Genomic DNA, 16,214 nt, shown 5'->3' on the forward strand with positions numbered 1-16,214 from the left:
AAGGAAATTGTTTGAGATTGCAGGTGAAGAAAGGTGAGAACGTACAAGCCATTCTTCTCATGGTAGAAGGCTATGAGCTTTTTAAAGAACTACTGGGAATCCTCAGTGGAGGATATGATATAGTCGACATACCTTGAGTTTTCAGAGTAAGGGAAGGCAACAGCACAAGCCACTTCATCAAAGCTGACTTCTAACAGCTTGTTTTATACAAGTAGAAGTCCGTGCAGTGAGTGCTTTTACATTTGTCTCACTGAATCCATCCTCCTTCCCTAAATAAATGAGCCAAAAATAATACACTGTTTAGAGGAGTTACATAGATTGTATGTAGTACAGTTACCAAAGATTTTAGTAGACTCTCTTTACATATTGGTTTACCTCTGTTGGCAGCTCCTTTAAAGACAACAAAGTTATAACATACTGGCCTATTTAGTGAAAAGAAGGTGGCTAAAACGTTTAGGGAGAAGGCAATCAGTTGTTCAACACTACACTGACAGCTTGCCTAAAAACAGCAGCTGGTGACCTTCTCCAAATAACCCCAGTCAGGTAGCAACTGTATTAGATGCAGAAGCCTGGTGTGTTATGCTGGTAAATCAGGAATGCCTCTACTCCAGCCAATGGTGTTAGACTGTTGGGAGATGAGACAATAGCAGAACTGCATCTTGTGGCCAGCTGAAGCAGAGGAATGTCAATACGGAGATAAAACAGTATTTAGAAGATTAGCACATTTTTTTTCTATCCAGGGACTTCGGCCTGTCCTACAGTGCTTGCAAAGGGCATGTAAGATCTTCTTTCCCCCTCCTTCTACACAAATCTTCCCATGGCAAGTCCAAAAACACATGATACTCTATACTCTGCTGAACTCTTCAGCAGTAAAATTCCACAGAATTTCTCTAGTGCTCCTCTGCAGTGTCTTTATAGTTACTGTTATTTCTCAACAGGCTGCTTCAGCTTTCTTTTTAAAATCCTGTCAAATGTTAATGACAACAAATCCTCTGTTCCTCTCCTGCTGCCCCCAAAAAGCCTTTTGGAGTTCTAGTTTAGAAAGATCATGTGTGGGCCTTGGAGTGGAAAAGGGCTGGCAGTAGGCAATCAACTTTCTCTTGACACAGAAAATTACCCTCTGCTAGGGCTATAATTTATTGACATGTCTTTCACTAACAGGTCTTCTGGCACAAACTTATAACCAGCTCTTGCCACACAGCTATTCCCATCCACTGCACTTATTAACCAGAAAGCCTTCTAAATGTTATCTAGTAGCAAGAATTAAGCAGTTGTGTTTTGCAGATCATGTTCCTTAGCTTGCTCTTTCATTTCCTCTTATTCAACATTATCACATTATGTTCCCTCTTCTTATGTGCTTTTCCTCTTCACAAAGCTCTTTAAACAGCTGCAAAGGGGGAGGGACCACTATGCTCACGAAAACTCCACTTTGCAGAATGCTTCTGCCAGGTCCTACTGTCTGTCTCTTTCCAGGCATTTAATACCTCCAAGATTCAGGTTTGCTTTTACATCTCTTCCTTGTGCATCCCTGACAGCAGAGCCTATTGCCAGCTGTCTTAATTGAAGAACAGCAATCCACCTCTTCGTGTTATTGCCATGAGGAATACATATACCCTCTTTCTCTTTGTAGTGGGCTCCTTTTATTTTAACGGTAAGTGATCTTTTCTTTCAGATACAGTTTGCAGAACAGGGATAGCTTTCAGGGCTAGGAGATAGGACTGTGATATAAGCTCTCAGACAATTTGTAACTATCACCTCAGTAGGCTGCAGACTTTAAGAGGATGCATGAAATTGATTATTTTAGTGTTGTTTCTGGCTTGTTCGGTATCAGCAAATCCCCTACGATGGATATGGACAGACAGTAAGTTGGACATAAAATGACAGAACAGTAGGAGATGACAATGATAATCACTAAATAATATCCCTTTAGATGCTCCCAGGATCATCTGTGATGGGAAAAGCAGGTATTGTGCTCAGAGTGAAAAAATAAAAAATTAACCATGTCATGTCCGACAGACATGAACCATAAGACAGATATCACCCCTCTAATTATTGGCTCAAGTTCACTTATTTTGCAAAGTTCATACTTCCTAATTGTTTGATTAGTATGTAAATAGTTTAAATTAAGTTGAAATATGTAAATATATGCTAAAAAAAAGCAAACATACATTAAGAACATTTTCTTTAGTCCGCCAGGATTTCTTGCATATGCTTTAGTCAACACGCACAGCCCGACAGCAGCATGAAATAGTGCATTTACCATGGGAGCTTCTTCCCACAGAGGGACTCCACTGAACTGTTCAGAGTGAAACCGGCTGAAATTGAACTGACACAAAAATCACATCTTTCCCATAATTACCTATTCATCCCACAGTTGTTTTGTTTCTTCAATCACTGAAAGGCAACTTTAGAAAACATCTGCTTTGTAACAAATGAAGAGTGAGGGCCTACTTTAGATTCTTAGATTACACACTTTTTAACCCATTAGTATTTCCTTTTTAGTTGCATTAATTGCAGTGCAGAAATTAAAATAGTCTTTAAAATACAGTAAATTCACCACCACATCCATTGGAACAATAAGTGTTCCAAATTAGCATGCATTGTTCTAAGAGGTTATATAAATCTTTTTACTCAAGAGTATGCTGAGAAGTAACAACATCATGAAGTCATTTCAGATAAGATAATGGGATTGTCTTATTCCTGCTTCTTGTTTGCTCTTTACAAATTACAGATGGGAATTTCATATGTCACCATTGTCCACTGAAGTTATTTGTGAGAGAGGAAAACAAAAATGACAACATGTGCTACAATATATTATTTCTAAACAAATGCTATTTCAACAGTTATTAAATTAACCAAAGTAAGGGAAACAGAGGAAACATGCCTTATGTTAAATTTTGCAATTTAGACAGTGGTAACAGTGCACTTGCCTGTATTTGTCAACATTGCTCCTTATTCTGTTCTGTGGAAATCACTCCAACATATTTGTCATTACACTGAAAATAAACAACATAACACAGGATGACTAGTTATTTCATTTTATATATTTAATTTAGAACATGTCAAAGGGAAAGTTTGCACTGGGGACTGAATGAAGTCTGCGGTTTTTTTCTTCTGCTGTGAAATTGGAATTGGAAGCGTCCTGAGGCAATTTTTTTTTTATGGTCATACTCCCACAGAGAAAAAAAACTTACTGCAGAATGTGTACTGCAAGTTATGTGGCAATTTGCTCTCCTTGTCATGGAGCAGATGTGTAGCGTGTTCAGTGAAGCTGAAACAATTTTCCTAGCTCAGGTTCCACCCCAATGTGTTTTCGCTATTGCTGCTTTCAGTACACAAAAATACTCCACCCCAAATTAGGACTGCTTCATCATTCTTGTTAAAATCATTTGTCTAAAAGCATCAGTCTATCCTCTGCAACATTTCTGGTGATTACTGCTATTTGGAAAAAAACAGTTTGCGAGTGAAACTGTGCACTTTCATTTCTTCCAACTATGAGAGGCAAAAGAGTAGTTTCAAATGCATGGCTACTGACGTAATTTTATGATGATTTCATGCATATAAAGATGAACTTGAATGCCTGGTAATTTTGTTCTCATTAGGTGCCATCTGGTTAATATGTAGATTGGTAATGGAAAATAGATCAGAAAAATTATACAAGAATCACTCATTTTTACATGTTATTTACAGAGTGCATTTAGCAACCTTTAAGGCAGTGCACTGCTGACATCTAGCGGTATTTGATACAGGCATCTGAGAGAGACGAGAGAAGAGCCCCTTCAATCGTTATTTCTGATTATTAAGTTATTTAAAGGTTGGGATGGGATGGCAATTTTATAAAGAATTATTAATTACAGGAACCCCTTCCCTAAGAACAGATAATAATTTCTTAAAGGCATTCATTATTAACAAATCATTTTTTATAATTAAGTCATGGCCTGTCATTCATCTACATAGTTTATTGAGAGTCAGTACTTCAAAATCTGAGCTGTTCTCATCAGACATGCAGACCCCACAGTATGTTTTGATTTGCAGACCAGACTACTATGATTGCTAAAACCAGGTTTCAGAGAATAGGATTATTACAAATTCAGAATTAGCTTTCTGCAAATATTCTGCAGTTTCTACTTCTTACTTGCTGCTTAGCAAATACTCCATCTGCTAGAATATTTACAGAAAAAGATGGCAACACAGTGAAAACATATTTATCAATTCAAACAAGAGCTCACTGTCTTTGCTAGGAGCATTCAGTGATCACTGTATGAAACAAACCAAATGGCAATTTAATTATATTTGAATTATAGCCATCTGCTTATGTCACATATGCAACAGCAGGAATGTTTGTTAAAAAAAACCAAACAAAACACCACACAAAACAAAACAACACAATAAAATCACTTTAACCAAGATTCTCTCTTTAGCTACCAAAAGGCTTCTCACCTATCCTTATAAACACAGATCAATTCATTCCTAGAGTGCGGCCCCATTTTCTTCACAGTATCAAACTTAGCTCTATCTTGATTGCAATACATAAGAAAAAACAGAATCTGGAGCTTAGCAAGGATCAACATAGCTCTAGCTTGATAAGCCTTTGATTAGGCAGGCTTACACTGAGAATAAATGTAATATTAAAATATCACATGGTACTAGGTCTTTTATAATGACTTACAGGGAGGTACAAAGCAAGTATGAATCAAAAAACAAACTGACCCAACAAACACAGATGTATTCATCCAAATTTGTTTTCCCAAATGGCTTGGGAAGTATTTGAGAAGCCTCTTCTGAAGAGCAATGTTATGGTTAAGTATATGTGACAAAATTTGCGCTACCAATGCCATAGCATATGCTGGTCTTAAAAGAATTAAAAGAAGCCTGGTGTTTACCTCAACCTTTCCCCAGAGCTTGAGTAAAAGCTGTTCTTAGATGTGAAAAATCTGTTCAATAATGTTTCCTTTTATGTGTTTCCACTTTCTTACTGGATCAGAAACAAGCAGTTCTTATAGTATTTTTTTAATCTGAGTGGAATTCACAAGTACCAAGTTTCAGGAGAGACTTGTTCCCCCTAGCAACTTACAGCCCAGTTCACATAGAAACTAGGCACCTTCTAGAAATGCACACAAACTTTGGCTACTTAGGTAATCCTGGCCTTTTGATGTCTGCCTTTCTCTGCATCTCATGGATATGCATGCTATAACATTAATTTGTTCTTTTTTTTTATTTACCACAAATTTAAAATACTTGCATGGCCAGTGGTATTTGCTGTGTGGAAATGCTCTGGGGAATAATGAAGCAAGTATGCTGTAGGGACACTGTCTTCAATTCTGCAATATCTAGGGTTGAGTTAGGTGCCCTTTCCTATTGAAGAATCATTCTATCAATTGGATTAGAATCTGTTTTCATTAACACTTGTGTCCATCACTGTCAGCTGTATAACACAACACAGAATTACTTGACACAGAGCAGAATCTCTCTCGGTCAATTCTGTTGGCAGGACATTACCAGGACCTTAGTCATCAGTATTATTTGGTGGTCAATAGTGGTTTGAAAAGTCCACTAGAATGGCTTTAAAAACCACATGCAAGAACATGGGAACAGATGCAGTTACCTCTGGGGTTGTGCCACAAGCTGTTCTGCTCCATGGCGAATGTTGAGGCTTGTTTGATAGTATCCTGCAGATACCTTATTTTGCAGTCACTAGACTCCAGCTTTGGCCATCTAAGATTTACGGTATTTGTGCTAGTCCATAAATCGGGTTTTGTTTCCACATAAAACAAGGCTTACATATTGCCTCAGGTTTTCAAATAAAATCATGCTGAAACAGAAACATCACTAGCTACCAAAGAGCTTTCAATCATTAAAAAACCCCTTATGACTCCTGCAGCTCATCCCCTGGTTTTCCCTACACAGATCAGTCTTTCAACTTGTACACGTGCCTGCAACTCTGTCTCCTACCCTACAACACTAGAGAGAGAAGTTGCAGCCAGACTCCCTGCATTTGGATCATTGAAACGTTCTTCCTCTGTTATTAAGAGAGTGGTTTGCTCCCAGTTTCTATTTCTCAATCTACTCCCAAAAGTATCTATCAACTTGAGCTTCACATTTTAGCATGAAAAAACCCAAAGGGTTCTGATTTATCTGCTTTGATCTATGCTTTGTGAAACACAGTCAACTTCAGAACAGATATTGGTGCAAGCACCATATCCTTCTGTTCACACAAGCCTACAGTCTTTACAAAATCAAAAGCCCTCATTATTTCATGAAGACGATCTGATGCACAGAAATTCTGTGATCCCTACATCATGTCTCTTGGTCTCCTTTCTGAAATCCTGTTACGTGATGTTTTATAGGAAGCACCGCAGCAGATGCTGAAGAAAAGTTAATGAACCACCTACTGAGTCCTGACAGGTACAATAAGTTAATTCGACCAGCTGTCAACTCATCCCAGTTGGTATCTATAGAATTGCAGGTTTCCCTGGCACAGCTCATCAGCGTGGTAAGTTCAAATTAGGCTATGCCTTTTAATTCATTACTACCTGCACAGTACTCTAAGTAAAAGACATATTGGTATTACTATGTCCCTGTTATTTTCTAGTTTACATAATAATACTTAATAGGCAGGGCCCATACATGGCAATTTACTGGTTTTATACTTCAGAATGCAGCTACAACAGGGAGATCAATCTATGCCTAAGCAATAAAGAACAGTGGCCAGATCTTCAGCCAATAAAATTCAATTGATCAAAAAATCAAAATCATTCCAGTGATTTCAGTACAGCTACAGTAAGTTACACCAGGTCAGGACCTATCCTGGACTGTGTATACAATGCTAAATGATCTTCTGCTGTTTGCATCAAAGAAATCTGGTTTAATGGCCTGAAAACAAGCTACAAAGCCAGCCAGCTCAACATCTCATGGCATATCAGGCATATTAGCAAAGAACAGTGAAATATTGTAAAGAAAAAGACATGTTAATTCTGGCTGGAATAGTTTAACATGGTTAAAACAATCCTCACGTAAGCAACTCCTCATATTCAATAAAAATCACTTCAATGGGTCTGAAAGACATTTTCAGTCACAAGGTTAGCATGTGTTTAACAGTTCTTCCAAGGCACAAATACACACCTCAGTGCTAAGAGAGGTTTAGCATTAACTGCAGTGGGAACAAGATCCAGCACATAAGTGGGGATAATTTCCTGAATCGGGGCTTTCAACTCTGCTGCTCTCTCCATGGATGAAAAAGATGATACAGATGACTGCCTCCCTGCCAGAATTTGTGTATGGGCCAGTGACTGGACTGCTGCAAACTTTAAGAGACCTATATAATTTATATTCTGAAACTCAAGAAGAAAAGAGAGACACTCATGGAACATAAGGGAAACTGTACAAACAGATGAGCTTTTATACATATGTGCAGGCTGATTTATACAGGATATACTGTCATGTATACCAGATGACTCTGTGACAAGTGCTCCCTCTCTCCTGGAGAATTCCACCTGGACACAGACATGCCTCCTCACACGGTGCACTGCCACCACTAGCACAGTGTCCTCCCAGATTGCAGATTCTGGACATAAAAAGCGAGGTGCCTTGCCCCCACAGGCCCCAGCAATCAACAACCTAAACAGAGTAGATGAATGGGCTAGGATCAAGAATGGCACAGCTCAGTCCCTCTGTATCCTCAGTCTTCAAGCACAAAATAAAATTAAGCTTCTTACAGGCTCTGACAATCTCAAGCATCTTCAGGATCAGAGAATTAACCTGTTTTCCTGCAGAAATCCTCCTGACTCTTTGACCTCCTACCTTGCCCCTTCAGTAGAGCCCCAGCCATACAGATCTGCTGCAGAGAGACCTCTCTTCTGGACTGCTGTCCAGAGAGACAGTGGTTTCATGAAGCAGAGCCTGCCAGCTGAGAGCTTACATGGCAAAACCTTACATAAACCTCATACAAGTTAATCTAGGCCTTCCTGGTGGTCAAATGTGCCTTCTGTTTCAAATCAAATCCACAGGGGGTAAGGGGACAGAAATCAGCTCAGCAGAGTGGTGGTAATTGTTCCCAAATAGCCATACTCCAGTCACAACTGTCCTTGTTAAAAGCCACTTGGAGCGCTACACTTGTGGGGTTACTATTTATCATCAGTATGTGCGCAAGACTGGCCATATTACCAGCAGAGAAATGCCTGTCTTGAAATACACTGGATGAAATCATGCTGCACAGTTGGACATATCCTCAGAAGCCTACTGAATAAATCTTATTACTGCAATAAACTGAAACATTTTAGAGGACTACTCTTCTCTCTCTTTTTTGCTGCAGAATGAACGGGAGCAGATCATGACTACAAATGTCTGGCTGAACCAGGTAACCAAACCCACAGAGGCATGCTCTTGCAAGCCACAAATGCAACTGCTTTCACTCCACCACAATGATTGTTTTGTTAGTGCTGGTCTGGATACTCCCATCACTACTGTACAATTCTTCTCTTAGGAGTGGATTGATTATCGTTTGGCTTGGAAGCCCTCTGACTATGAAGGAATAAATAAGCTGAGAATACCTGCAAAACACATCTGGTTGCCAGACATTGTGCTTTACAATAAGTAAGTAAAACTTCTGTGGTTTATGCAGACAGTGAACAAAACTTTAACCATGTATCAAGAAACAACCACCAGAACCAATGAAGTAGGTCTGATAAAATTCTAAAACTGAATTTTGTAACTTTTAGCCAGTATCAAGTGTATCTGACTGGGGTACTGGCGTCAAAGATAATTTTAGTAAAATCAGGGCTCTGGTTAAAGAAATTTCAGCAGACTTGGAGCATGTCTGCAGCATGAGCTGTTAAAACACCAGGGGATCTGTGACAAGGCTCACAATTGAGGCACAGATGTATATCAAACTAGACTATATGGAAAGCATGAATTGTAAGTACAAGCGCAGCCATAACTGGTCATGCTTGCAAGGAGATAAGACATCTGGAATTCTGTCGGACATCTTAGGTTCTGAGCTACATTTTTGTCTCCTACTTCTTCTTCCCCCCTCCCTTCCACCACAAACCCCACAACACAAATCTGTCACAAACTTCACATGTACCAGAACTCCATGAGTTAATATTCATTTACAAAAACAAATTATGTTCTGTTTTCATAAAGCATGAAAAAATCAATTATAAGAATACATAATAAATCTGTCAACATTTGACCCTGTTGCTTTACAGTACTGAGAAAAATAAAAGCTTGGTGCTAGACCATACTTCAGTTCTTCTTTCAAACAAACAGCTAACTGCCAATTTTGGTTTGCTTTGCTTTGTTTTTAAGTCTCTAGCAAAGCCTTGAAGTGGATGATATCAAGTCTTTGGGAAAAAAAAATAATCAAAACTTATAATATACTTTCATGATACTTTGAAAACCAATGAAATCACGAACACATGACGGTTTATGAACATATACAGATGGGAAACTTAGGAAGTTTATATATAACTGAGTTAAGTCCCTAGAATCCTACTACTGGAAATCAGATTTGAGAAATACTTAAAACTATTGTATTAGTCACAAAATAATTCAGCCAGTGGATTAGGATGTACTCTGCCTGGTCAAATCTTGTTCTGGTAAATTGTGCCCCCACCCTCTGCTGCTTTCTTCCTTACTCTCCAAACAATACCATTTAATGGATTATAAGAATGGAAAGAAAGAGTTTTAAAAGGCTTCTTCAATGTATGGGAACAAGCTTTTTGCCTCATCATATTGGATTTTTACATTAGCACAAAGCTTCAAATTAAAATTTTAGATAAAGGACAACCCCCTGTAACTTTCTGCTGCAGAAGCAGTGTTTCAAAGGCATCCGTCAGTTCAAGAAGGTGCTAAAGAAAACACAAAGAGCATTCCCATGCCCCACAGCTCTGTCCATATGTAGCCTGTGCACAGGACTGCAGAGGCCACTGAGACAGCATCAGGAGCCCAGCCTCTATCCCACAGCTGAGCCAAGGGCAGCCAGCAGAAGAACCTACAGATTCTCAGCCCAGGAGTCTACCCAGTACATTGTACACCGTAACGGTAAATCTAACTCAGGGAGATACAGACGTGTGAGAAATAAGATAGAACCTCTTTACTAAAAAATAGCAATTTTATTGGCAATGAACTAATGACCCTTGTACACTACAGCCTCTCACTTCCGCATCTGTTTGTTTCAATACCTACATAAGTTAGCTACAAGGGTCTCAGCTCAGCGCCACGCACCAGCATTGGTAACATGAGGCCTCTCCAGAGCCAAATGCAACTGATCTGGAGAACAGCTACACATGTGCCAAGCCTTGGATACTTGTAGCACTTCCCTGCTTAGAAAAAAATCAACTTTAGCACTGAAATAGCCCTATTTTCCATGATGTTTTGTGAACAAACAAGTGATTCATTAGACTTTTTATTAACTCTTAAGTGGCCCATTTCCACTCAAATAAAAGGGTGCTACTTAACCATAGTCAGCTGAACTTCATTCGTTCACTTGCAGTGAGTTTGGTCCTATATTTTTGCAGATAACATATGGCCTTTAGGCTATGTGCATTTCTTTACAGATATGTTTATCAAAAGGAAGGCATGTGGGATATATCTAGTACAGACTCTTCTTTGCAGTATAACTAAGTGGCTAACCCAGTTTTTAATAAAAGTGATTGATCGACATAGGAACAAATCTTTGAGTTTCCTCATCTGTCAGGAAAAACAGTCACTAATAGTTGTTCCTTCCTACTGTTACACTTTTCTTTAGTAGCCTGATTGGCTGAGTTTGAAAGGTGTTGCATAGCACAGGTGAGAAGATGCAGTGAACAGACTCAAAAACACTAAATTTCAATAATATTTATCAGCAATTGACCACTGCACATTTCTACCTCAGGATACTTCATAGGTTAAACAGCTGTAAGTTGTTCACCCAGAAACATTGGACAGGAGAAGATATTGACTACTGACTGATAATGGTCTTCCCCCTGAATTAAAGGGCCCATCATAACATAGAAGACTCTCCTGGTGGAAGTTTGGCAGTTGGAGGAGATACAGAGCCAAGATTATTTGTGGGCACTAAGAACACTGTGGCTTGTTTGTTCTGGTTTTGTAATAAGTAAACATTAACTGGAGTGATGCAATAAATTGTAAACCATATAATTACATTTCCTCTGCCTAGACTCTCCCTGCATTTCTAACTAACACTGCTCATCCTTATTTCCTCGTCCAAGTCATTTAGGAGTGTTGCTGTGTGCTCTTAGCAGTGGCTGTGTTCCAGATCAAAGGTACCTCCATTTTCATGCTGAATGATCTCATTTTTACTCAGCCTTCAGAGATGTTGTAAGCCTTAATTACTTTAACAAACATTTACAAAATACTTTGAGTTCTTTGGATGAAACAGAGATACATATTTATTATTTAATAATAATTTTATAAAATAATTTTTTAAAGTATTGGACTAAATATAAATTCTCTGATTGGGAGAAATGCATACATTAATCTCCCTATCAAGTTATACCTCCCTGCAACATAGATTTCAAAATCAAAATATTACTAAATTTTGATTCTAGGAACAACTGAGGCCCACAAGACCAAGAACATCAGAGCTTTTCTGTTTTGAACTGTTTTTCCTCTTAATGTTTTATTATCTTCTCTCCTTTTTCTTTCCTCTTGTTTCACTAGTGCGGATGGCACATACGAAGTTTCACTTTACACAAATGCAATTGTAAAGAATAATGGAAGCATTCGCTGGTTGCCACCAGCCATTTACAAGAGTGCCTGCAAGATTGAAGTTAAGCATTTCCCATTTGATCAACAAAACTGCACATTAAAGTTCCGGTCTTGGACATATGATCATACAGAAATTGATATGGTGCTTAAAACTTCCATGGCAAGCATGGACGACTTTACGCCAAGTGGAGAGTGGGACATTGTAGCACTCCCAGGAAGAAGGACTGTAAATCCTTTGGACCCCAATTATGTCGATGTGACATATGACTTCATTATTAAAAGGAAACCTCTTTTTTACACCATCAATCTTATCATTCCATGTGTGCTAATTACATCCTTAGCCATCCTGGTGTTCTACTTGCCTTCAGACTGTGGTGAAAAAATGACCTTATGCATATCTGTGTTGCTTGCCTTGACCGTGTTCTTGCTGCTAATATCCAAAATAGTCCCTCCAACATCTCTAGATGTTCCACTGATTGGGAAGTATCTCATGTTTACAATGGTACTAGTGACCTTCTCAATAGTTACCAGTGTCTGTGTACTCAATGTCCACCATAGATCTCCAAGTACTCACACTATGCCCCCTTGGGTAAAGCTGGTTTTCCTTGAAAGACTCCCAGCCTACCTGTTCATGAAGCGTCCAGAAAATAATTCTCCACGGCAAAAGCTGTGCAACTGCAAAAAGACAAAAGCTGAGAATCCTTGTATGGACCCAGCTGACTTCTACAAGAACTCTACCTATTTTTTGAATACAGCCTCTGCCAAAAAATGTGATATGAAAATCACTGAGACTCTTGACAATGTCAGCAGCCATCGAGATTTTAGGTTAAGAACAGGCACAAAATTTTCTCCTGAGGTCCAAGAAGCAATTGATGGAGTCAGTTTTATAGCAGAGCACATGAAAAGTGATGACAACGACCAGAGTGTAAGTAAAAATGAGAAATCATCCCAGTCTTTCCAAACTTCATCTCCTGTACTCCCCTGTAACACGCTGTTCTTCAGAAAGCATATTTGAACTCCCTAGCTATTCTGAAGTTTTTAGAGAGATTCTAGCTATAGCTTATAAGAGGAAATAATTTTTGCTGTTAGAAGAACTTAATGAATAGCAATTTGGTAAACACCAATACTCTCCTGGAAAGTAACATGGCTATTTCTACAAAGAGAGAATGTTGATTGCCCAGTAAGTCATGAAGCACCCTTGAAAACGCCGTGTTCTCACACACAAGTAGTGTTTGGCAGGGGGAAAAAAAACAATATTTAGTTCCAGGTCAGAAAAAGAATATTTTTCCTCATTGTATTCAGTAAGACTGTGACTCAACCCGTGGCCAGGCCACATTAACCAGAAACAATCTACCTGCAGTTCAAGCATTTATTTACCTAATTGGGCACAGAAGGGGGATTTAGTAAAATTGGTAAAATGCCTTTGCAAACACCCTCTCCGGGCTAAGATATCTGTCTGCATATGGCAAACATAATGGGTAGGACCGAAATCCTAATGCCAGCAGAGGTGACACTTCTTTCATTTGAGTTAAATCAGACTTGTTATTGGCTATAAGATGTACTTTATCCAGGACGCATTTAAGCAGTGCTGCTGCTGCCCTATTCACTTGTCCTACTCATGTGCTACTAGCTAGCACACTAAAGCTGATATAAATACACTGTGAATAATGCTTGGAAAAACTCAGATGGTTCAGAGTTTTGTTTAGACAAGCACCCATGATTAGGAAAAATCAACCTCATACCTACCAGTGTCCCCTCTGTGACCCAGATCCCAGTCAGACTCTAGGTTCTCTATTTCTGTTCTGCTCTCCCTCCCTCAGCCAAGCAGATTAAATAAAGTTGGGTTTCCGATCTTGCAGAAGTCCCTTGAGGAGCATGCCACTGAGTAGTTCATGTTTTCTATTAACTGAAATTACTGTCAATATAAATAAAGAAGATCAGCTATTAACATTAGACATGAGCTTGTAAACATTGAAACTGACTGAACAGAAGCAGACTTCATAGAGCAGAAAAAAAGTTTTCTAATAGCTCAAAAATTCTTGCAAGAATGTGTTGCACACTTAAAGGATCTACAAAGCTTCCATGTGATAGTAAGAACAATTTTCAAGGGTATTTTATACATTAAAAATTAATTGAATGCTTTTCACACAGGGTCCTCTGATATTACATATCACTTTTCTATATTCATAATTTTAATCTCTGCTTTCTTCCTTCATTATCACGGTCTGATAACAACTGCTCATGTACATTTACTACAGTATGATTTCAGAAGCACACAATTCCCATTAGCAGCAGTGGAAATTAAAAGTGTGCACTGAAGGAAACATACGTAATGTTCTAATATAAGATGTGAGATAATTGACAAGCAAGGTAAAGCCATTGAAGTGAGGATGTCCCATGTGTAACTAGAATCAATGAGAGAGGATAAAATAATCAATCCTGAGATGCAAATGAAGATTGATATATTCCCCCTTTACAACAACAGCCTGATAGTCACTTCAGTTTGAGAACAGAATCTAAGGCCATGACTTTCACAGACAATATATGCAAGGCAAAAAGGGATTTTAATAAAAGCAGCAGTATTAATATGCATTAAACCCCTTGATTAGGATGACTGCTGACAAGAAAAGAACTCTGAAGCTAACCCTGTTTAACAGCAGTAAACACCATCTATTTTTGTCCACTGAGATTAATAGCATCTGCAAACCAAAATTAAAGGAAAAAAAATTCCTTAACTGGATTAGACTGTGGGTTCTTCCGGACTAGCTTCCACCCGGCAGCCACGCCCAGTACCTGGTGCATCCAAGACAGCTAAGAAATGTTTACAATATTTTTCACCACTGCCCAAAATGGTTGTAGGAGAAAAATCCCTTCCCAAGCCTAAAGTCAGTTTATTCCCTGAACCTTCAGATTTGTTTACTTTTATTTTCATAAACAAAAACTCAGCATTAGCAAGAGGAAGAGCAAAAGAATATGACAAATTGCTAATATCTTTAATTGGCTTTTTCTTCCAGGTCATTGAAGATTGGAAGTATGTTGCCATGGTAGTGGACAGGCTGTTTCTCTGGATATTCGTCCTTGTTTGTGTCCTGGGGACTGTTGGATTATTTCTGCAGCCACTTTTTCAAAACCATACTGCTGCCATGAACCCTTAGTTGTCATTTAAAACTGTCAATAGTTACATAGATGTTGAGTCTCATTCTGCTCTCAGTTCCCCCCTGTTAAATCCACAGAGATGCCAACTGATGTGCTCTTACATCAGATTTAGAATAGGGAAATGGAAAGCAGAACTTGACTTATTGTGGTAGGGGAAAAAAACCAAAACAAACAGAAAACTACTATTTTTTCCAATGAGTTCAGTATTTCTGGTGATATCTTAGTCCTTTTTTCAATTATTTGAAGTCTGAACATTACAAAGGCATTTACTGTACAGTATGCCATCCTGGCTCACAAGGATTACTATTTAAAAAGTATTTTACATACATTGCCTCAGGAAGGACGTTTTCTTTCCTTAGAATACTGCAATTTCCCTATTACAAAGAAGGTATTACTATGACATTTATCTCATTCAAATGCATCAAAACTATTTGTGACTGATTTATGAAGAGCTTTACAGGTGGACTCACTGTTTAGCCGTTTGAGTATGATATTTAAACCTGAACTGAGAAACAGAGACATTCTTCTGAGTATGCCTGGTTATGAGTATAACCACTAATAGGTTTCTCTCCTTGCCATCGCTGATAGCTGATTGATCAACAGAGGCCAAATTAATATATGACAAACCAACCTGTATATACTCTGTTCAATGATGAAATATAAATAAAATGTAAAATTTTCCTTTATATAGATTTAATCCTGAAATGTTCCTGCAACTTTAACAGCTCATGTAATTGGGGTTCATACACACTTCCATGAATCCAAGGCTAAGAGCACAGGAAAGCATCTAGAGCAGACAATTGTGAAAGGCAGCTAGAATGAGAAGACATCTGAGAACAGAGAGACACGCATGTTTTGCTGGGGAGATTTTAAGCAGATTTAAGTATAATCCTCAACAAATTAGCTAGGAAAGCACATAACGCACGTACAGTCTTAAAGTCTTTGGCAAAGGACGGATCAAGGCCCTAGACTTCCATCACAGGACAATCCCACCACACTTTGTTCCAGGTAGCTTGTAACCTACAAAAAGAGAAGACATTTTTCAAGCTCAACCAATCTCAGCTTTTCCTTGGGGTGTGGTCAGAACGCATAACAATTTTACCATCATTGACAGATACAACTAATGACTGGTGAACAAAGTGGCAAAATCCACTACTACTTGTGAAGGGGATTTGAGGCTCACCTGTCCCAGTGGAGGATTAGCTGACACCTCAGCCTGTGTTCTTGAACCAGCCACAGATGAAGACAGCTCCGGCTCTATTTGCTGTCATCAAAACTGAGCTACATCTCTACCTAGATCGCCATTCCCAGGCAGCTAAGATGACTACATAGATTTAGACATGCCAAAA

At 38.7% G+C, this 16,214-nt stretch overlaps 1 protein-coding gene across 1 annotated transcript; it reads left to right on the forward strand.

Annotated features, from left to right (window-relative positions):
- Window positions 1-1,389: 1,389 nt before the first annotated feature.
- On the forward strand, window positions 1,390-15,551 carry CHRNB4 (cholinergic receptor nicotinic beta 4 subunit). Its single transcript, XM_030014300.2, has 6 exons — window positions 1,390-1,651; window positions 6,348-6,493; window positions 8,312-8,356; window positions 8,483-8,592; window positions 11,662-12,634; window positions 14,724-15,551. Exons 1-6 carry the CDS (start codon window positions 1,597-1,599, stop codon window positions 14,862-14,864), a joined length of 1,470 nt encoding a protein of 489 aa, XP_029870160.1. The 5' UTR covers window positions 1,390-1,596; the 3' UTR covers window positions 14,865-15,551.
- The last annotated feature ends 663 nt before the right edge of the window (window positions 15,552-16,214 follow it).

Source organism: Aquila chrysaetos, chromosome 5 (genome assembly GCF_900496995.4).
Source record: "Aquila chrysaetos chrysaetos chromosome 5, bAquChr1.4, whole genome shotgun sequence".
Lineage (NCBI taxonomy): Eukaryota > Metazoa > Chordata > Aves > Accipitriformes > Accipitridae > Aquila > Aquila chrysaetos.